The 22681-nt window shown below is 45.0% G+C and overlaps 2 protein-coding genes across 4 annotated transcripts in view; one reads left to right on the top strand and one right to left on the bottom strand.

Moving 5' to 3' along the window:
- LOC126518349 (uncharacterized) overlaps positions 1–19959 on the top strand; it is a 32325-nt gene extending 12366 nt beyond the window's left edge. Inside the window, exons 7-13 of the mRNA XM_072285375.1 lie at positions 3144–3190; positions 4587–4698; positions 5645–5791; positions 10712–10868; positions 13310–13405; positions 17914–18054; positions 19681–19959. Coding sequence (XP_072141476.1) covers positions 3144–3190; positions 4587–4698; positions 5645–5791; positions 10712–10868; positions 13310–13405; positions 17914–18054; positions 19681–19707 — 727 coding nt within the window. The 3' untranslated portion in view covers positions 19708–19959. The remainder of the gene's footprint in view (positions 1–3143; positions 3191–4586; positions 4699–5644; positions 5792–10711; positions 10869–13309; positions 13406–17913; positions 18055–19680) is intronic.
- Positions 1–22681, bottom strand: part of LOC129381407 (uncharacterized) — a 138575-nt gene that overhangs the window by 67854 nt on the left and 48040 nt on the right. The gene's annotated exons all lie outside the window — the stretch shown is intronic.

Below are 22681 nucleotides of genomic sequence, written 5' to 3'. Positions count from 1 at the left end.
TACTGCATGGATTTGAGTAATACTCGGCCTAGGCACTCACGGAAGCATTCTCTCTCTTCTAGCGTAATTTATTTACCGTGCCCAAAGAGTGTTACAGGGCCCCTTTAAGCTTTGCCGAGCTTACTGTAGTTGGTGACAACCTAAGAATTACAAGGAAGCTCCACCCACAAAAACGCAGGGCACCTGCTCTTTACCTCTGAAAGAGCGCTAAACCAGCTGGTGTCTGCTCACAGCTTAATGACTTTGGTCGGCTGAGGTAAATGCTAGGACTAATTTGAAAATCAAAGCTAGTTTTTTTTTTCAGACTATAATATTACCTTTGGCTGGACAGTGACATCAGGATGCCCTATCTAATATGCCAAGACGTTCACGTTTCATCCCGAAACTAGTACGAAAAAAAATTGTTTTAAGCATGCGAAACCGCTTGACGTCAGGTAAATTATCAAATCTAATTGGCCGGTCAATTAATGCAAATTTTGTATTAATTGGACAGCGTACATTTGTGAGCAAAAGTATACGGACCAGGAATTGCGCGAGAAAACTCATTTAGACCTCTGTCTGGGAATGCAACTTGGAATGAAATACTGCAGTCCAAACATGGTATAACGAATCATCTAGTGTACTCGTCAGTTTCCGTTTAAGCGTGTTATTTACTAATAAATTCTATTTTTTGGCAACCCTGCGGTCCGTACACTTTTTCTCACGAGTGTACATATAACCTTGTCACTCTCAGGTTGTCACGCAAGGTTGTAATTATCACCGCAGTCAACGCTAGCTGGGGCCCTTAGGGTACTGACAAAAAAAATTAAATTCATTTTCGTCAAGTGGAATAAAAGCCCGTATCTTCAAAGGACTGGTGTGTACATTGGGTCGTTTGTTCGCACGTGCTCGAAGTTATTTATGTTTCTCTGTGTTACACAACACGTCACCTGCGATAGTGGAAGGAACTAATGTAAATAGATTGTTTCTGTACGTTGCCGATTTCCTTATCGATTGTTCCACAGCAAAGTTTAGTCGTCCAAAAAGTTAACAAAATTGTTGAATGGTGACTTATGCCGCTACAGATGACGCAGTAACTTCCTGTAAAACGAAATCTGTGATTTCTGGGTGTACGTTTTAGCTTTAGCGAGCACCATGCTTGTAGAAATTACGAGCCTTGTGTTAGTAAACCACTGTTTCCCTATCAGTGTTCGCATTCGAAACTCGTCCAGCAAGCCATCGTTAACCTTTGTTTTCAAAACTTCCTGCGGAAATCTCGCCATCAGTTGATCGAAAATAACCTCAGCAAACGAGGCGTCAACCTGTCTCAACCTGGGTACTCTAACAGTATGCTGATTCCCTTAGCCAATGGAATTCCTAGGAAGTCACGACCCAAAAGTAAGGTACGCCGAAATTAAATAGCAAAGAAAGAAATGCTGTGATTCCTTACATTCAAAAGCTATCGTAGAAATTGAAAAAAAAAAAAAAACATTGCCCGGCGCTCAAATATACAAGTTGCCTTTTCGGCAACAAATGAGCTGGCCAGACGGCCAACCCAAAATTCCCCTCGTGAACAGCAGTGCGATAAACAGAAGAACAAAAATAAGTCCCTTTAATCTGAGACGTGCGTTGTCTACAGAATGCTGTAGCCCGAACAACGTTGCCTGAATGACCAGCTAAACAACGTAAGGAAACCTTCCGGTTGGTCGCTGGTGTTTCATCGTAACAAGTGAGGGTGATCACCAATGTTTAACCAGTGCAGTGCCGTTTTCAAAGCCAGAGATCAATCAACACGTGAGTTAATCGAAGCAGCTAATGCTCTCAATTTGGCGGAAAAAGCGCTTGCACTGCTTCCCTCTATTTGAAAAAATGGCTTTATTTATTGGACGTGTGCGCTAGTTGTCCTTGACATGATGACACGCCCCAGCTAACGTGCGCAAGAGGTCCATTTAAAAGCGTGCACGACTCTCAAAATAAACAGTTGAAAGTTATCGCTGCGTGTCATCGCTCTGGTGTCAGTACTTTTTATTTAGAGCTACTTGACAGACCAACTAGGCTCTAATTACCGCGTTTGGCCGGTGAGGCGCCTTTGTAAAAAAAAAATTACAAGTTACGACACTTACGACACAACAACCTTACAACTTGAAATGAAATTCATTTTGACGACAAAGCATAGGTCGAACTTTTCTGAACGAAGTATTAGGTCATGCCCTCGTTTTGGGTCACAAAACTCGTAGTATTCACGCGATGACACTTTTGTTATCTTTTATATCGGTTGCTGTGTAAAGATTGAGGTAGGAACCACCTCGACAAATACATTTCTTTTTGAATATACTGCAAAATAAAAGAAACAAGCATAGAAAGAAATAATAAAATCAAAAATAATAATTGAAAAAAACGAAGGAATAACACCGAAGATAATCGCAATAAAGACGACACTTGGTTTCCGCGATGTCCAGGAATTGCAACATCCCGACTTTTCACACCAGAAATCGGCATCATTATAGCCACACGAGTCCACACCTAGGCCTAACTGAACTTTCTCATGGTGCTAGCGATTTCCGCCGCCGGGCAGTGACGAGCGTAACCACGTGGAACATTGCTGAAAAACCGCTACAGTGAAATCCACAGCTGCCGTTTATCGGCCGTACCGTTCGCCGTCACGCTTTGCACAGTAGCAACCCCCGAGACAGTGGACTCTCTTCACACAAGTTGGCAGAGCTGCATGGTAGATGCCCCAAGCGGATGACTCAGAGTGCAGCTCTCCCATAACGTATACTATCAAAGCTACCATTGTTCGTGAGCTTTGCACATTACACCACACCTTACGCTTCATTATAGTTACGTATGCCTAAGTACACTGTGTGCTGCGAGTGTTCTTTACTCAACGCAAAGAATTTACGACACGTGTTACGTGCGATGAACAAAGAGCTAAGCATCGAGAAATGGCAGGAGCCACCGAGACTCCCCATTGGGCAACGCTCCTGTATAGGGAGTCCGTGGAGCCAGCGTAGAATCTGAACAAGGCCTGTCACGCGACGCGCGCGGCTTTCAACTTAAGCACGCAGAAAGCCACTATTTATCATCATCAGCGTTTTGTTAATAATGTTCTCGTGGTCTGAATAAGACAGTGCTTTACAAATGAATCATGTCGCTGAGCGCAGGAAGAAGCTGCAGATCAGAGAATCATGGATGACCGGAGAGTGGTACGGTGAGAAACTATAAAATTACTTTCTTCACATAAACTCCATCCTTATGTAGTGCTTCGTATTAATAGTAGCACACTCTTACTCTACGAGCGCTTTTTGCGTCTGTGTGATCTAGGTTTTGCTTGTACATATCAAAGGTCGTAATTGCTTCATATCATATTTTCATTTTATGCATGGGTTGTTTTCCACGGCAAAAGTTGTGCTGCCGATCGCGACGCTGTCGCTTACTTTTTTTTAAATGGTATGTTTCCGATACAAGGGTTAAACTTAATTCACGAAGCTTTACGGCCGTAAGAACTCTGCCACTGCTTGGACGCATCCGCTAATTTGTCCGCTATGACTATTGACAGTCACGTGTTCTTAGGAAGCGCTCTGGTGCGTACAGGTTCCTGGTGTATAGGATTTCTTGCATCGCTCGTTCGTGTCGCAATGCGCCGCATGCTCCTTCAGAGGGCAGAAAAATATACGTGCGCTTCGCCAAAGTAGAATGTATTGATAACGCGAAACTCGGTATCCGACAAGCAGGAAACTGAGAACGCGCTGCCACCACTCCACCTTCCGTCACTCTTCACGGCGGCAGCGCCCTCAAGCGTCTGACCGAAGCACGAACCGGACTCGCGAGATGTCGAGTCCATCTTCATTACGTGATTTCTCGCGTATCTGGTAACACGGTCGGCTTGAGGGTGATTCTTTACTAGTTCAAATTCGTCGCCAAATTATTTTAATATAAACATCATCAATAATGTGCCTATTATTTCTAGAATATGCTAATGTTAACAGAACTTCTGACATAAAGAAATACAGAAGCCGGGCGCAAAGCCCCATAAATAAAATCAGTACCTTCCCTATCCTCCTAAAACAACAAATACAATGCTTCTTTTCAGCTATTGCAATATCAATTTTTCGGTCCGCACCCGCCGTGGTTGCTTAAGGGCCATGTGTTGGGCTGTTAAGCACGAGGTCGCGGGATCGAATCCACGTCCGCGGCGGCCGCATTTCAATAAGTGAGAATTGCGAAAACACCCGTGTACTTTGATTTAGGTGCACGTTAAAGAACCCTTGGTGGTCCAAGTTTCAGGAGCCCCCACTACGGTGTGTCTCATAATCAGATCGTGGTTTCGGCCTATAAAATCCTTTAATTTTTTTAACGAATATTGCTTTTTTTTATTTTACGGTGGACCTCCCCGCAATATTTCTAACATTAACAACAGTTAGTTGTTCACAAATGCTTGGAAATTCTACATATTTAAAAATACTTCGCTTGCAGAGGATCCTACATGAATCAATAACTTTTTACTTCGATACTTAGCAAGCCCCCGAACGACAAACTTGTTTCTTATATTGTTATGGAAGAAGTTAATCACTGCTTCTGCTAACAGGAAAGTGTTATTCGTGCAGGACTATCTAATCCCCGATCCATCTGTTACGGGAACGCTTCAGTGGGACTCATTCACGATGATGGAGCCACCTTCAACGGAGTACGCCTCACAGCCCTTCAAATAGCGCTTCTGTGAGTCGACCACAAACCGGAAGTTCACTCTTTTTTTTATTGTTTTCAGTGATAAAACGCAATACGTGAGTATAAAACAAAAAAAATAAAGCACCATCTGTTTTGGTGCAACACAGAGATAGTGAAATTGTTCATTATTACTTCTGGTTGTAAAGGTATTGAAGGTTCGGAAAGTTTGTAGCTCTTCATTACGAAACTGCAGGGCGCACAACGCTCGACACACACGGCAAAAGTAGTATGCAAGCGCTGTCTCGCAACTCAGTTTATTTTTGGAGAAGAAGTTACACCCAGGCTAACTAAATCGAGCATGTGCTAGATCATTTAGAATTTTTTAACTGAAAAAGTATATAAAAATATGTACAAGAACACAGACATTGTACACATTCTAAAAAAATATCACGTGGCTTTCTAAAAGGCCAATTCCTTGTCAGATGGTCACATCGCTCAATTACGTACTATCGGCACGCTTCTTTTTTTATACGAAACACCTCGGTAATTGCGCGTGTTTGTTTGTTTTCACGAGAAAACAAAATCGTAGTACGACAAAATACAGGCTTACAAGGACAGCGTTTGGCAATGGTTGGCTAAGTGTGAGTGGTTGTCTTTGTCAAGTGATTTTCGATCCTCGTTTAGACGGTATTAACATACTGGCCGGTCTGGCCTATGTAAATATGGCCGCAGGTTAATGGTCACGTGTACACTACACCAACTTCGCATCTTACGAACTTGGCGCCTTTTTTGAGAGCACAGACACACTTTCTTCTTGTTCGTTTTGTCAAACTCTTTGGCCGCCACCGAGCAGCTGATTCGTTGCGACTTGTAAGGAGCGTTTGGCGTTGGCGTTGTTTTCTTAACGTCGTTCAGCTTCTCTGAACTGTTTGAACGCTTTGCGAAGCTAAGTGAAGAATTAGGCAAGGAAACTGATTGATCATATGTTCCTCTACAGGGTAGGAGCAAAAAAAGATAATGGGAAGTGGGGCGAATGCCCCGAAGATGAAGACCAATACCTGACATCCTCGGCTAGTGGAGGACGCCGACCAGCCTTGTCTGACTGCAGCAGAGAGTCAATTCGAGACTTCTATTATCGTCTAATGTAAGTGACCGAGTCTCTGACCGAGTCTCTGACCAATTTTTATGACAGGCGATATCCAGAAGGTTATGGCAAATGACTGAAAGTAAATTTTTAAAAGTGCGTTATATGAGGCGTCTTTTCTTTTAACGTTATTTAGAATTTTGTTATAACGTCTGTTACTTGTGACAGGAATATTTTATGTAGCCGGTTTTCCTTCTTCTTCGCTGTAGAACGCTGTGGTTGCATGATGCATCGGCTCCGCCTTCTTTCGTGTGCTGTGTCCAAATTTTTGCCTCGACTCGTGTGATTTTTGGACCACTGGTGCATTAAGTGACCCGCTGTCGAACGATACCTATTCAGCGGAAATCGGACCAGTCATCTTCAGTTTATCGCCAATTATTCGAAACATCCGAACGCCCGCGCCCCTGCCGCGCTACGCCGGCAGCGTGCGTCGGCGGTAGCAGCTGCAGCAGCCATGACTCAGGTCGGCGTCGTCGACAGCGTCGATGTGACTCCGTAAGAGATCCTCCGGAAGAGACGGACTTCCAGCCGCATAATGTGGTGACGGACCCCTGCTGGGACTGGAGTGCTTAGACCTCCCCCTCTTCCACCCCCCTCCGGCCCCTCCCCTCTCTTAAGAGGGGAAGAAAGTTCATTCATTCATTCATTCATTCATTCATTCATTCATTCATTCATTCAATTATGTTACCGCACATCGCAATTTACGAATTGTATGCGGGGAGTTCGCAAGTTATATCTACCTTGGGACGAATTCTGAGGACACTAGTTTCGAGATACGCAGTGCCACGAAGTGCGCGACGAAGTGCATTTGTTTTCCATTTAAGTGCGTCCCGAGAAGCATGCTCAGCTGCTCTAGCAATAAATTAAGCGGATACACCCTATATTGTTCTTTCTTTAAGTTTTACAACTCCTTCCAAGTTGATGTGCCTCAAAAACCCGTCACTGGGTTCAATTCGTAAGTTGCACTAGGTGCTCTAAACTGATCAGTTGCGAAATTGATCAGCAGAACATCGTCAACTAGTCTATCGTGCATTTCCATTTCTAGTGTAATGAATTCCGGCAGAACCCAACTCACGATGATTGTCGATGCCAATGTGATTAGCAGCGAAGCCGTGTGGCAACACACCGTACCGCCGCCGCGGAGACACGTTATGTCTGAGGCGTGTATGCCGCAAGGTTCCTGAACAATCCATGGCGTCTAACGGACTGCCGCGAAGTCCGTGCGTGGCGTGTGAATATATATTCTGGCAAGAATGAACGTATATGACGTGGATTCGGTTCCGCCCTGCATCCGATACATTTATTTTATGTTTTTTTTTTTTCGTTCTTGAAGAGTTGCACCAAGCCAGTGGCGCACGTACCCAATGACCCAAGTTAGTGTGAAAGAGGACTGTTAAAGAACGGTACATGTGTACCCAATGTCACATACTCAGTCACCCTAGTTGGTCCGACGGACGGACGGGTGGACGAACAGACAGACAGACACCGGAAAGTGTGTGAAGCATCCTAAGCACGCTCATCGCAGTAACAATGTCGGCCATTTGGAGTAATCCGAATCAAGATCATAAATGTATTGTTTGCCACAGGCGATATTACCTATAAGGTATACAAACCTATTGCATTTGGGCTACCTGGGACACACAAAGTCAAGTCAAAGTATTTTATTTAAGCATCAGAAAACAGTTGCCTAGGTGGCAGACATAAAGGCAATTAATGCCTGACAGATTGTCAACCCCCTTCCTCCCCCTCCCCAAACATCACTGTAATAATTGCTGCATAGCCTGTCGACAAAACTTTCAATTATAGATCACTGGAAAGCACTGGCAACAATGCATCACAGTGAAAACATTTGGAACAAGAGTATTCAGTATCGCGAGAAATGCGCGACTAAGAACGAATGACATTTGTGACATGAAGTACACGAAAAATCGACCTATGCAATGAAACAGGAACAATAAAAATAAAACTCAACAACAAACCAAACATTTAGTACTCACTTATCACACAGAGAGCAAAAAAAAAAAAAGGCGTTTCAAAATAGTGTGCCAAGAAGATAACTGCTTATGCTCTTTTTTTAAATGCTTGCCCTGAGACGCTGTCTATAACAACGGTCATAACTTTCTTGTGGTTATTCAAGAAGTCGGGAATCTGGTATGACAATTTTTGTGAACCCTAGTTAGTGTGAATGATTTCTTAGTTATAAGTGGCATGCCGGAGTTTCTACGGGTGTCTTTTATGCACGTATTTTTCAAAGAAAAATGATGAATATTTGACTGTATATAACTAACGCAAATTTTTTACATCAAATGTTTGTGATAGTCAAGATTCGATGCTTTTGAAATAGTGGGGCAGAGCGTGCTGAGCGTGGAACATTCTCTATTTCAGGCAGCACTTTTTTCTGTAGTTCATGTAGGCTTTCTAAATTCCTTTTCGTGGTTGTACCCCACACATGAAGGCAGTAGTGCAGACGACAGTGTACTAGGATACGATATGTTTGTTTTTTTAACCAAGGTGGTAACAGATCCTTTAGTTTAAAAGTGACTCCGATTGTTCGTGAAATGTCTGTATTTTTGCGACATGTGCTGACCAACTTAGGTGTTCCTGAAAATCTACACCAAGAAATTTATGGGATGTAACGTGTTCGATTTGGTGATCACCGAAGTGAAGAGCAATGTCTGTCACATATTTATTCTTCGGTCTAAAAACGATAAATTTTGTTCTGCTCCTGTTTAGAGCTAATTTATTCACGCCAAGCCACACTCATAAGTTTTCAAGCCAGGTATTTGCTTGTCTCTTTATGTAACCTATATTAGCCCCTGAAAAAAAATGTGTTAGTGTCGTCAGCATAGAGGATAATTTCTGGGGTTAGCGGAATATTTACGATGTCATTAATATAGAGAAGAAATAATAATGGTCCCTTGTAGACCCTTGTAGTATCCAAACGACATAACACCAATATCAGACTGAGCTTGGTTTACCGCAGTATACTGGGTTCTGTTCGTTAGCTAACTGGTAACTACATCTAAGGCAACCCCTCTAATTCCGTAATTGCTTAACTTCTGCAATAAGATATCATGTTTAATGGAGTCAAATGCCTTTTTTCAAAATCAGAAAAACAATCGTCAAGTGTATAATTTATGTTCAAGATTATCGATTATTCTATCTTCGAACGTAGTTCTATAATCAGAACTAGAACATAATTATTCTATCTTCGAACATAACCAACAGCAAAGGGACGACGCGAAGAACCAAGACGAAACGCTGAGGCGACGAACCACGTTGCATTCGTTTCCTTCCTCCCTGCGTGCGTCGTTCTTCGCGTCCTATGCTAACGTGAAAGACGAAGGGGCCAGTGTGGGAACGATTAAGGACACAGAGAGGGCTGTGCGTAGAGATTTAGCGATGACGAACAACCGTGACTGCCAAGCAGCTCGCTCCACGAAGAAAAAAAAATTTACGGTATTCGCGCCGCTCGATGCACACTGAGGCGACGCTCTTAACACTGTCGAAAGATGAGCAAAATCCTACCCGATACATTTTGTGCAAACCACAGAGTGGCCGATGTCTAACAGACCCAACGGAGCATTAGTTTAAGACCCCGGTGGAAAAGGTGATCGCGAAACCAGGCCATTCCGACGAACTACGCAAGGATAACATAAAATTCTAGTTTAAAGAGACAGATAATTAAGACTTGGAAGAAACCTGCGACAAATGTATTTCTCTTTATTTCGATGACGACTCTCTACGCTTCTCGTATATAATGCCCGAAAATTGAAAGAAAAACGGGCACTGACTAAATCTTGTAAAGTGCATAACGTAGAAACGTTAAACTCACGACACACATTACTCCTGACATGCTGCCGATGTCTACCAAAAGTGAACCCGGCGTCGAGTCTCAGGACACTGGATACCTCTGCGTAACGGCCGTACAACATTTCCGACCATTCGCCTAAGAAAACTTTTCCCAAACAGCTTATTTAACTGACACACTTGTAACTTTGCCAGCACATGAGCCCTATTATGCCCCTTTTTCCTTGAAATTTCAGCCCTGCCGAATGTTCTTTCAGAAAATTTGGTAAACTTCATAATCGTTAAAAAAAAAGTGTACTTATAACACTCTAGAAGCATGGCAAATTTTCTACAAAGGCACTCATTAACCTTCCCATTTCAAACGGTCATTGCACAGCACACAACATACGTCCCGACTACATGCAAGTTGAATCAAGGTGGCACATTCAGTTTTTCCAAAACACCGGATAAATAAAGTGTCCATGTTGTACGCCCTTAAATAGGAACGAAGCGATCACTCTGTAATTATTTCCAGCGCTCCTTATTACCTACACGGATTCGAGGTTTCTGTGCACATCACCGATGGACCCCATTTCTTCAATCATAACATTGCTGCCCCGTTCGGTTTTCCCGGAATAACCGGGAAACTTTGGAAGCATTTAACATGCCTTTAGAAATGTAGAAAAACAAATATTTATCATTTTCATTTAGCCGATGCAATCAACTCTATCGCATATATAATGCCGTAGAATGACCTAGTTGACCAAGGAAAACGGGAAAACACGCATTTAACATCTTTTGTGCCATTCGGGTAGCATTAACAGCACCAATGTAAAATTTGCACCGAAATCTTTATGTGTGTCTTATATGCGTCCACAATATCCGTCACGCTAGACCTTGTTGCACACACAGAATTCCAAGATTTTTCATCGACTCGTGTACGGAAAACGGTAAGGCGGACACTCTGAACTTGCAAACGTGCGTGTTGAAGCAGTCAAAATTTCCACTATTTGTCCGACGCTTCCATATTATCGGCGCACTGTCGACATGTATAGGTTCAGCCTGCCTTGTGCGTGGTAGCATTACTAACACCGCGCTTAACGTTTTACATCAAAAAATGAATCATTTCAGAAACTACCGTGATCTTTGCTGGAAGGACAAACCACAACCTGTTCTTGCTCCCGAACATAACGAGTTTCCCGTGGAGTTCTACAAGAAATTTGACTGTGATGCCTGCCACGTATCGGAGCATTTAAAGAATAACACTGGCCAACCATTAAACTGCTCGGTAAGCACATTTCGACGCGACTATCTTAACGCTGTCATTGCCCATTGTTTCGATTTCAGTTTGCGCACACTTGTATCACGACTCGCATGATGCGATGGCACGTACCGGCGGCGTTTTCATTTCAGCAGACGAACCACTGTTCCGCTGTTACTGAACATCTTAGGTTTGAAGAAGTTAAATAAACACATTTGGAATTGGGTTTCGTTAACTCGTCGCTAAGGAGTAAAAAGGATAGGGGACAAAGAAATTCGGCAGAACCCAACCCAATATGACTGTCGAATGCAATGCGCTTCTCATTGAAACAATACAGCAACACAGTATATTGGCACCGCGGCCTTGTGTGTGAGGCTTGTGCTGCAGCGGGACTCCCCTCTCGGGCTTCCCTATCAATGCTCGGAGCCCTCTATAGGCGCAGGTGCGCGTGGCCTCCGAGATGCATGGCGCGCCGGTGCATGGCGCTGAAAAAACGCATCATGCGGCAGCTGGGCTTCTCTCTAGCGCTTTTTTTATGGGGGCGTTGCACCATCTAGTGGCACTGCGGAGAAGTTCCCGCCTCGCATCCGTGACGAGATGCGTCTTCCGCTGCTGCCCGCACACCCAGTGTCACATACACAGTGACCCAATTTGGCGATAGGTTCATTTAAAAGCGCGACACGTAGCCAGTGCATTCATGGCGCAGCTCGCTAAAACGTCGGGCTGCCGTCCTTGGAGAAACCGTGTGAAGTGGGCTCGATTCGGCCAAGAACGGTAGACGCAGCAGCCGCTGTAGCGACTGCTACGGTCCTACGGTCTAACGTTGCAATCGGGCTCGTTCCCTATTCGTAGCGGGCCCGCCGTGAGCACAATTGATGGCTGCGAATCGCAACGGCATCCCATCTGCCTTTCTTCTCGAGTCTCCTTGACGTCATACCTGAACCGTACGTGTCGAATGCGGGGAGCGTCAGACCCGAACAAGCGTCAAGTTTATGCAACCTAGTGCACACTTTAAGCCTTATAACTCCCAATGAGCACAGGATTGAATTTGATGGATTATGCTATAAATTAGCCTACTATGGCTGAGTGAGCTCTCTCAAACGCAATCGTTCCCGCTCGGGTGTACAAACGTACCGCAAAGCTGTGCCCCTTTGAATGCCGAGCGAGGGGCTAAATTTAGCTCCGACTGTGCCATGCTTGGCGCGATAACGACGTCATTTCTGCATGCGACACATGTGTGATCGAGTAACGGCGTTTTCCTCTACACAACGATACCAAAGTCAGGCGAGTGTGTAGCATGGTTGCAAAGATATAAGCGACACCAGTGTAGCATGTTTTGGTTACATGATGTTTTAGCAAGCGACGCAGTATGCTGACCGAAATGAAAGACGTTTCACGTCAAGAAAGCAAACAAACGCTGGTGTTGGTAAATGCCATACGTTATTGCTTTGGTGGCGCACCAATTCAGACAAATGCAGTCGCACAATCGACTCTGACAGTCATCACTGATAGATGATGACGCAGTTCAACTTAATTCCGATATTTAGCAACTGCTCGGAATCGCTTGTGTTTAAAGAACGATGCTGCAAAGTTGAACCACAAATACAGGAACAAGCCCAACAGAAGCTTTAATTAATGCTCAGAAATATTCTAGCGACTGTCGAAGTCTGCTCTCGGCATAGGTAAAAAGATAACGATGCTCAGGTAGCACAGGCTATCTGTGCTACCTGAAAGTAGTGATATGACTCCAGCATTACGTTGAGTGTTGCCGCAAATTCACATAAGTTGCCGATGCTTCACACAAAAAGACTGAATTGTTCATATAACGCGAAAAGCTTACGCAGGCGTATGTTAATCTTAGCAACGCAAACATCAAAGAGAGAGAAGCTGTATACAACAGTAATATTACACCCTTCGTCGGAAGTTTTAGGGGTCTGTTCACCTGCTGTTCTTATATGGTGACGATTCATCACCGACGGTTATACGGCCACTTCGGCGATCGCGCGGAAGCCGCGTCACTGGATCCCGCCATCACCTTTCATAACCGCAGCCATAGAAACTCCTGGCTGGCTTCCTACATAGAGGCATAAAAACGCGACGCGAGAAAGAAAACTCGCCTTACAAATTACCAGCCAAGAATGAAGTTGTCTTCGATTCGAGCGTGGTACACGCAAGGTAACTCTAATTTGGTCATTACTGTTCCTTACCTTTCAAAGCTAAAAAAATTGGAAACTCCGAGGCAGGTTGCATGGCTGGCTGTTAATCCTACGACATCTGATACCGAGCACGCTGCCGCACGCCGTCGCGGCCTGAAAATGGTTGTGGGGGTGCCTCTGACAGCATCGTTGTAGAAGCCCATCATTTGCTCGAAGGCACAACTTTGAGTTACGGGCCGAGGGGAAATGCGTTGAGCTTGCGTAGAAACACCGGCAGAAGTTGCTACAGCTCACTGCCCATTCCCTTCGCAGCTATCTACAATCAATCGGAACGTCAACCCCTGGCCAACGACGAGGGAGAGCCGCTGGCACCGTGCAGCCAAGAGACTAGCTGACAAATTATACAGAGTAGGTGATGCAAACTCTTATTCTTTGATTTATTCGCAATGCTCCTAAAAAATAATTTGTGGTGTATGGTGCGTAGTGCGTATAGCTGCATAGCGGGCTGTGAGGGAAGCCGCGGGGCATAGATACAGATTTATTTTGACCACCTGGGTTCTCTAACGTGCGCCCACTGCACGGCAGACGAGTTTGGTTGGTAATAACTTCATTGAATTGTCCGGCAAGTTTTTGGCGACCTGAGCTCAGGTCTTCCGCGACGGGACGTAGGATGGATGGATGGATGCTATGAGCGTACCCTATGGAACGGGGTGGTGAGTTGCCCCACCAAGCTCTTGTTATTTTATTGCCTAATGTCCTACCTATGTTAACAAGAAGAAAAAAAGAAAAGGAGAAAAAAAAACCACAGCGAATTCCCATAACCAAATTCTCTGAACCCCTGTTGTCAACTTTGTTTTTGCATGCCTCCGTTGTTTGTTGTTCCCCTAATTTTCTTCCCCCAATCTTCCAATCACCCCTTACTAATCTCCTACTGCGGACATGTTTACTTTCCCCCTACTCTCACTGAACCCAAGGGCTTCAAGGAGACCATGCAGAGATGCCTAAATCGACCGCTGCGCAGATATATTCACATTCTAATAAAACACGCTCCATCGTTTCCCTTGGTTCACCGCAGCAAGCACATCTTCTTCGTTGTTGTATTTTGCGATATAAGTACGTGTTCTAAGGCGTCCTGATCTCGCTTCGAAAAGTAGTGAGCTACCCTTCAATTATCATAAATTGTTTCTTCCCTGATTTCATTTTTTCCTCTTAAGTTGTAACTCATAGCAGGTTTCTTTTCCACTGCCACCAATCATGAGATTATCTCAGCTTGTCTGACTTTCCGTTTGATGTCCTTTGTTGAAGTGTTGCTCACCGTACAGGTCGCATACTTGCTGGTAAGGTTCCTTGTTCTTTTCCTCCACTGTTAGTCAGTGTTCTTCCTGCACAAATACCTGAAAACTCTCCCAGCCCATTTACTTTCTTCCGCATTCCACAGTCACACTTCATAATCTATTTTACTGCGAGCTTCCCTCACTTTAAAACTAGTCCAGCCCATATACCCCCTGCACAGCTTCATTTGTAGTCTTCCCGTGAGCTCTCAATGCGAGGCCTTCCACTAATCTTCGGTTGCCATCGAGCCCTGATTATACGCCTGACCTCAAGCAAATAACCGCATTTACAAATGTAAGTCCTGGAACCGTTACACCCTTCCACATACCCCGGAACACTTCGTACCTATTTTATCCCCATAGTGCTCTGTGTTTCATTATGGTCGCATTTCTCTTGCGCTTTGCAGTAATTGTTTTTTCCTGTGTTTCCAGATATCTATAGCCTTCGTTTATCCATAGACCAAGGTATTTTATTCTTCTACCCGAGGTATTTCCTACCAACTAGCCTACCAACTAATTTCCTACCAACTAGGTATTTCACCAACTAGCCCGCCTATCCTTGTGAAGTATGTTGCTTTCTAGTTCAATGGGCCCTGTTCTTCCTTACACCAACTAGCCCACCTATCCCTGTTAAATATGTATTTCCTGACCCTGAATTTACATTATCTGTTCATTGTTTTCATTGAATACCATAACACCTGATTCTTTAACGATAAATTTCAGACCTAAATTCTCGCGTTCCCGTCCACAGAGCCAACACAGATATCAAACAGACGTTGCATATCAATTTGCTTGTTAGCTAGCAACACAACGTCCTCCACATCAAACAAAGCTGGAAGCTGCTGCTCTACCACTGTACCCGCCTGTTTGTATGAGAGATTAAAGCCGACATAACTTTCCTCTAGCGCCCTCTCCATCCTCACCATGTACGTCACCAACAGCAGTGGGGATAAAGGGCACCCCTGCCTCAGTCCCTTGTTGGAGACATTATCAAAGGCATCGCTGACGACGCCTTCAACCTTCTGGTCTTCAGAAACTTATCGACTGTCGACGCCACCATGAAGGAATGCCGCCGTTTCGAGAAGGCGAAGAGTCGCTGTATATACGATCAGTTTACACGGCTTCCAAACACTACAGCGACTTCTTCCTGTACCGACCAATCTAGCTCGCCACCACCACGCGAAAACATGACCCGAATTGTACGCCGCGAACTCGAAGCAGCGTTTCCTCCCTCGCCTCAACAGACGTCTTGGAACAACACGGCTAAGACGATATCGCTGATACAGTCCGTGGTTCATCAGGAAATCGCTAATATGACCCATGTTAGCGATTCCAAGCGCCTGCTCCTTGAGTCGCCCTGACGCCCGCGCTGCTCCTATGCCTCGGTCTCATCGCAGTCCACCTCACAGTGTCCGTTATCCCCACGCTACCAGAAATCGCTCGGACTGGCGGACACTTGACGACAGGCCGATCTGTTTCTGCTGCGCCCGAATCGGTCACGTTTCCCATCACTGCCGGAGCCTTTGGCCGTCCCCTCCGCGAAGCACCTTCCGGAATTCAAGTTCGCCCCGAATTTCCTCAACCCGTTCCTCATCCCTTCCTATTCAACGCAAATGGTATTTTCCCGATAAATCTCTCAAGTGCTGTATACAATCGTCGCCCAAGCCTTCCCCTTCCAGAATATCCTACAAAATGTTGCGGTCTACGTTGTCATACGCTCCTGTGATGTCTAAGAAGGCCACACAAATCGGTCTCCTTTCTACTCTGGATATTTCAATAGACTGAGTAAGGAAAAATAAGTTACCATCCAGCCGCCTACCTTTTCTGAAGCCATTCTGAAGTTCTCCCAATATGGCATTATTCTCTGCCCATGCTTGCAGCTTTAATTTAACTGCCTACATTGCTAACCTGCATATTACAGATGTAATGGTCAACGGTCGATCTATACAAGTGAATTCTATCTTTCTACCCCCTTGCCTTTATAAATTAAATTCATTCTACTTTTTCGCCAACTGTCTAGTATTCGTCTATCTTTTAAACATTTTTTTTTTCCTGATTTCAACATAGCTTCCTTACTTCTTGGTCCTAGTTCATCAATCAGCCTAACGGGAACCTCGTCTAACCCTGCGGCTGTGCGCTTCGCAATTTTCTCTTCGGCTTTCTTCAAGTGGAAATTTGTCAGCACCAGGTGCTTCTCCATCTGGTTATTTTTCATGCTCTTGTTTTTCCTCAAGTAAAACTTCGTCATTGCCTACAAAAGATTCGGCTGTTATTTTTCGGATGTAATTTAATGCCGCGTCCCCTTCCAGTTTGCTTGCATCTTCGTCTTAGATATGTTGTGTTGTTGTTTCAGACATCCTGCCTAATAAGCTTATGTAATTCCAAAATATTCTAAGTGCGGCCTTCCTTTTCTCACTTATTTATGACAACCAAAGTTCACTTTGAACTTTTATCTTTGCTAGAACCAGTGTTTGAAGCATATGTTGTTGTTTTTCTCCCGGTATATTTCTCATTTTCTGGCTACTTGTTCCTGCGGAAATTGCGATGTTTTTTTCTTTTTTTTGCCTGCCTGTCTGCGGGTGCTCTCGTCGTTCTGCTTTCTGTCGTTCGGCGATCGTTTCTCGTATCTCCCTGTTTCACCAGCTTTTCCGTTTCCATTTTTTTTTCCCTTTCCAACGAGCATGTAGCTTCTCTTTCCGTATTTCTGTCGTGCTTACACGTCGAGGTCTTGTCTCATCGCCGCCTCGCGGGCTTTCCTGGATGGCCCAGAGTTGGTCTCCGAGGTCGGAGCTGCGCAAAGCGGCGCCCCACCTCCGCGATGGGGTCTCGGAGTTTAACTCGTTCTTGCGTTGGGCGTTACATGCCCATAGCAAGTTTTGAGTATACCTGTGTCCTGTTTGCATGCCTTACATGTATGTGTCTTCTTTGCGTACTTCAGGGAATATCCGTTTGAAGTGAAACGCGTCCGGGAATGTATTTGTTTGCAGTTGGCGTAGGGTGCCACTGCTCGTGCCCTGTTTTATTTTTTTTATTTTTTTTGCATTCAATCCCAAATTGTGTGCGAACACCCCGGTCAGGCTCCAATCCGCGACCTCATGCTCAGTCATATCCATAGCCATAACCACTAAAGCGCCGGGTCAGCTATTCAAATCGTTTCACCGACTTTTAGCGGAGGCAGCGCTGGCGCTGTATCAACACAGTCGTGGCGCGGTCGCATTCCCAAGTGCCCAAGTGCCCCGCATAGCTCCATCATGCACGCGCTAGCACTCGCCAAACATAAGTTCTGGTAGTACGACTCCCAGAAAAGCTGATGCGTCACTCTATGTAAACCGGGGCGTATGTATGGCGCGCCCATAATATACATTTTCCCCACGAACTAAGTTCAACTCCAGCGAAACCGCACTTACGCCAGTGAGGCACAGTAATATACCCACGGCGAGACGTTATTCCCCGCTACCAGATATGACACGTGCGAACACAAATCGCCGAAATTATTTTTCCCCTAACGATGTGATCGGCAGATTTGGTGGCACATGCTTGCCTGCGAGGCTTGGCTGATATTGTGAACTTATAATTTATTTTCAGCGGAGAACGACGACAGTATCACCTTACCAAGACTGCACGCAGTCCTGTTGCCGGTTCGTCCGCCTCGAAGGGCGCGTTGGTGGATACTGGAACTGCTGGGAGACTCATGCCGCTGATGGCACAGTATGTGATTCGACAAGGGTGAGATACCTTTCTCTTTGGAACTCAATTTTGTTTTTTACATGCAGTCTTCTTGCAACTTACGTAAATATCGAGAGCCCTAATTTTCTTCGTTGCCTTGTACCGCTCAACGCCAAACTGTCCTTATCACTATACGCTGCCCTAGAAACTAAAAAAAAAGCGGTGCTAAATGGCGCACGTCAAAAGCTGAGCTGCCTTCGCACTTGCCGAAAGGCTTTACGACGCCACAACAATGAAACGGTCTTGCCTGTGGCATTTCCGACTGTCACTTCTGTCAAGTATTATGTTGGCTATCTTGGAAAACAAAGGGACAGACGGTATCTGCTTCCGTACTCCACAAAACATAAATATAGAAGCGGTGCTCCTGATTGGCAAAGCACTTGGGCCTTCGTCGATTTCACCAATCGGCAGGATAACGGAACTATTGCCGCAGCGGTGACCAAATGGCTACCGTTTGCTTTCTTCTTTTTTTCTTTTTTTTGTACACAGACGTGCATTTAAGGCAGGCCATGAGCCGGCCAAACCTGATTAACGATCAGTTTCAATTATTTTCATTTTTCTCGCTTCGTCGGTGACCCCCAAGCGGGGCTCCCTCTCCGTTATAACTAGGATTGATCGGTTGTGAGCTGCGAATGGTATTAAAATTGAACAAAAGGAATCCTTAACTCGTGCGCGCTTTTTTCTCCCTCACTTGGGTCTAATTCCTCCACAGATTACAGAATTACAGTTTTAAAGTTCCTAAGCTAAAGGAACTATAGATTTATTCGATGGAAATTATCACCCTCAAGAAACTAAAATATTGCACGGCACTGACTGCTGGAAGCAAGACCACGGTCACCAGAAATATCATACAAATCTCTGTGTATCTTGCGTATCGTTTCGTTGGATTTCTGTAAGTCTTCTGAGAGTTAACACAGGTATATATTCAACGTGAACGAAGCTCCGTGATTAAGGCAGTGCTGTGTCTTTCTGTATAGGTAACACAGCACTTCGCAGCGCGAGTTCCGGAGGGGGCCCGATTCATTCTTCTGGAGACAGTTCTGCACAGCTCTCTTCACCCATAGGTTAACTGCGGTGATAGGACCAGTGTCAGACACATGCATGGAGTGTTATTCGCTCGGCACAATAGCAAACCTACTTCGTTTCTCCCGATTACCTGTTCATAAAATAACCTTTATTGCGGAATCGTTCTGCGGGGGGGGGGGGGGGGGGGGGGGGGGGGGAGGTCGTGGTGCTTCGCGAAATAAATTAAATATACGAAAACATTATGCGGAAACCATCGGCGATGATCGGCGATGATCGTCGAACGAACGAACGAACGAACGAACGAACGAACGAACGAGTGAACGAACGAGTGAACGCAAGAGTGAACGAACATTTTCCTTGTTTCCTTGCCGAGTCCGACCCCCGACTGAACACGAAAACAGCCCGAAAGAATAAGAAAATAACAATAAGTAAAAGCTATTTGTGTTAAATACCTTCCTAACCGCAGGCGGCTATATAACTTCCAAAAAGAACGGGCAAATACAAGGAAAATAAACCCACAGATATTGCTTTCAGCAAGCCAAAATCTTAGTTGTTTTTGCCTGTTCGTAAAACGCAATGTGTTTGCTTTCTTTGTTTCAGGTGTGCTTAGACGGCGTGTGCGCCTAAATTCACCTTCGGAACACAGACTGACTGAGGGATTCCAGTGACAACAAGCGATGCTGTTGTATATCTTGAGCTGCGTTAACGCCTGCCTCCTGTTGCTTCTCCAAGTGACTTTTTCTTTTTCAAAGCGTTTATTTTTTTTTTCATTCATTCTTTCTTTTTTGATGCAGGGTATTGCTACTTCACAGAAAATAAAACAGCATAAGCTTGCGACAACGATACATTTCCAAGAGAATGCAAGTGGTTTATACATAACCGTCGTGTTGATCTTTATTGAATACCGTCGATAGTCAAATTACCTAGGCGCAGACAAATGTTATAAGTACCCGCCGTGGTTGCTCAGTGGCTATGGTGTTAGGCTGCTGAGCACGAGGTCGCGGGATCGAATCATGGCCGCGGCGGCCGCATTTCGATGGGGGCGAAATGCGAAAACACCCGTGTACTTAGATTTAAGTGCACGTTAAAGAACCCCAGGTGGTCAAAATTTCCGGAGTCTTCCACTACGGCGTGCCTCATAATCAGAAAGTGGTTTTGGCACGTAAAACTCCATAATTTAGTTTTTTTTATATGGTATAAGTATATACGTATGAAAACTACACAAGTAAATTTGACTTGTACTGACGCAGCAGCCGCTACGACTATAATACTCCAGGCTAGAATTAAAACGAAAAAGCGGAAATCATCACACAGGCCACTTGCGTCACAAGACTGGGACTTCTACTTCACAAGAGGTTGTTTGCGTTGCTGCGACACATAATCGCTTCATTATAAGAGTTTCATCAAGCACTATCAAAATTGGATCGTGCTCAATTTCCTTTCTGCTTTAAGCGGAGCGTACACAGAGGGGTATGAAAATGTGCTATAAATAGGCATGATTCTGTGATATGCTACCGAGAACATACCTGTTTCTCACACCTGTTGATCCGTCTGTCTACTCACGCTGTCAATCAATTTATGGGGCCCACCAGCCCGAATGTCAAACAAGACAGACAGTCACACGCAAATGGACCCGCCGCGGTTGCTCAGTGGCTATGGTGTTGGGCTGCTGAGCACGAGGTCGCGGGATCGAATCCCGGCCCCGGCGGCCGCATTTCGATGGGGGCGAAATGCGAAAACACCCGTGTACTTAGATTTAGGTGCACGTTAAAAAACCCCAGGTGGTCGAAATTTCCGGAGTCCTCCACTACGGCGTGCCTCATAATCAGAAAGTGGTTTTGGCACGTAAAACCCCATATATTATTATTATTAATCACACGCAAATGGGGGCTTGAAGTGATCAACAATGGTCAAACAAGAGACGCCTCACGGCTGGAACCAAGCTTTCGGTAAGAGTGCTTGTCTACGGACCGATGAACAAAAAAAAGTCCCCTCGTCGAAACATTGGTTCCAGCGACCATACCATTTTATGACGACTGTTGATAACCAGCATGAATGTCCTTCACCGCCTCCCACAGTTAACTCAACAGGCTTCTTGCGATTGATTATAAGCTTCCCGTGTGTTCCCGCGTCAGCAAGCCCCAATCTCCGTTGATTAAACTTGAACCTGCTTGTTGATTATTCAGCGCCACATTTCATACAGCATTTTCCTGCATTGAACAAGAAGTTTTCCATGCTAGCCTTACTTCAAGTATCTGTGTTCGTTTGTGTTTCATCGTAATGATAATCACCAGGCGATTTATGCCAACCTTAGGACGAATACCCTTCCCAGAGATCTCCAGTCACTCTTGCTTTGAGTGAGCCGAGCTCAACCCGCGCCTTGCGATTTCCTGATTTACTTTTTCGCGATGTCCCCAATCCTGTCCCCCTTTGGGGTTTAGGTTGTCTGCAAACAATAATCGCCACCTGTTCTTGCTTGCATTTCCTTTCTTTAAAACTCTGCGCTTTCTACTTTCCTGTCAAGAATTCCATGTCGTGCTTAAACGCGCGTCTGGTTCTTGTGGGACCCGACAACGTGAGCGTGCAGCGTGAATGGAAAGGCGCACAAGGCACGAGGTCCGACTGAAAAGTAACGAGACAGGTGTTACTAGCAGGTGACGATTATCGTTTATTATTGTTGTATTAGGGTGAAAACTTTTCATGGAGTATATACTCAAGAGTGACCAGTGGACTATATATTCATGCTGACAAATTCAGCATCCCTGTGTGCTTGCAAACTGAGCCTGCATCACACCTACTGTAGTCATCCAGCTCTTTAGCGATAGCCGAATGGATTAGTGTAACGTTTCCAGCTCGTCTGCTCGATTATCACTCCCAGACGGAATGTGCTCACCGTTTCGCTCAAGCAGAGACTAGGGACAGCAAGGTACACATGAACATCGAATTTCGAACGAAGATCACCGGAGAGAAAGTCCGAGCTCCAGTCGCTCATGGACTGTGTGTATCAAAGGCAATACATGCCTCCTTCAACAGTTTTGCACTTTATTTAATAAAGCAAAGCATGACCTCTTTTACGTTACATCGATAGCTATTATGGGATCACTACTGCAATAGTTATCATAACTGGCGATGTTCCCCGGTGCCCTCCGGGAACCGTCGTGGAAATCGCACGATGCATCGAAATAAGTTTATAAATAAAGACCAAACAAATGGCAGTTTCGCCCATAATGCGAAGCAGTGACGCGATGTATGGTGCAGTATTATACACAGGAAGTCCTGCGATATTTCGCGCGGCGTAGGGTGGAGCAAACATAAGCAGACGAGCGCGGGCAATCTCTTTTCGAAAAAGAAAAGTCCGAGTCGTTGTGCCACCGCCTCATCGGCAGCCCAACACCCGTATGGTCCCTCCACATTTACAGGTGTAGTCCACTTATTTTCGTGCCGAATCACTCCGTATTTTATTTAAGTGAAAGGAAAGGCGCGCTGGTCAAAGTTTTGTTGGATTTCCCGGTAGCCTCCATTAGCCCATTGCGGCGTGCGTCTCTTCAGAGAAGTAGCGGAAATTGTATCTCAATGAAGCTCCTAGAAGCAAACAGTTTTA

Source organism: Dermacentor andersoni, chromosome 11, assembly GCF_023375885.2.
Source record: "Dermacentor andersoni chromosome 11, qqDerAnde1_hic_scaffold, whole genome shotgun sequence".
Taxonomy (NCBI): Eukaryota; Metazoa; Arthropoda; class Arachnida; order Ixodida; family Ixodidae; genus Dermacentor; species Dermacentor andersoni.
This window is presented reverse-complemented; position numbering and strand designations above follow the sequence as displayed.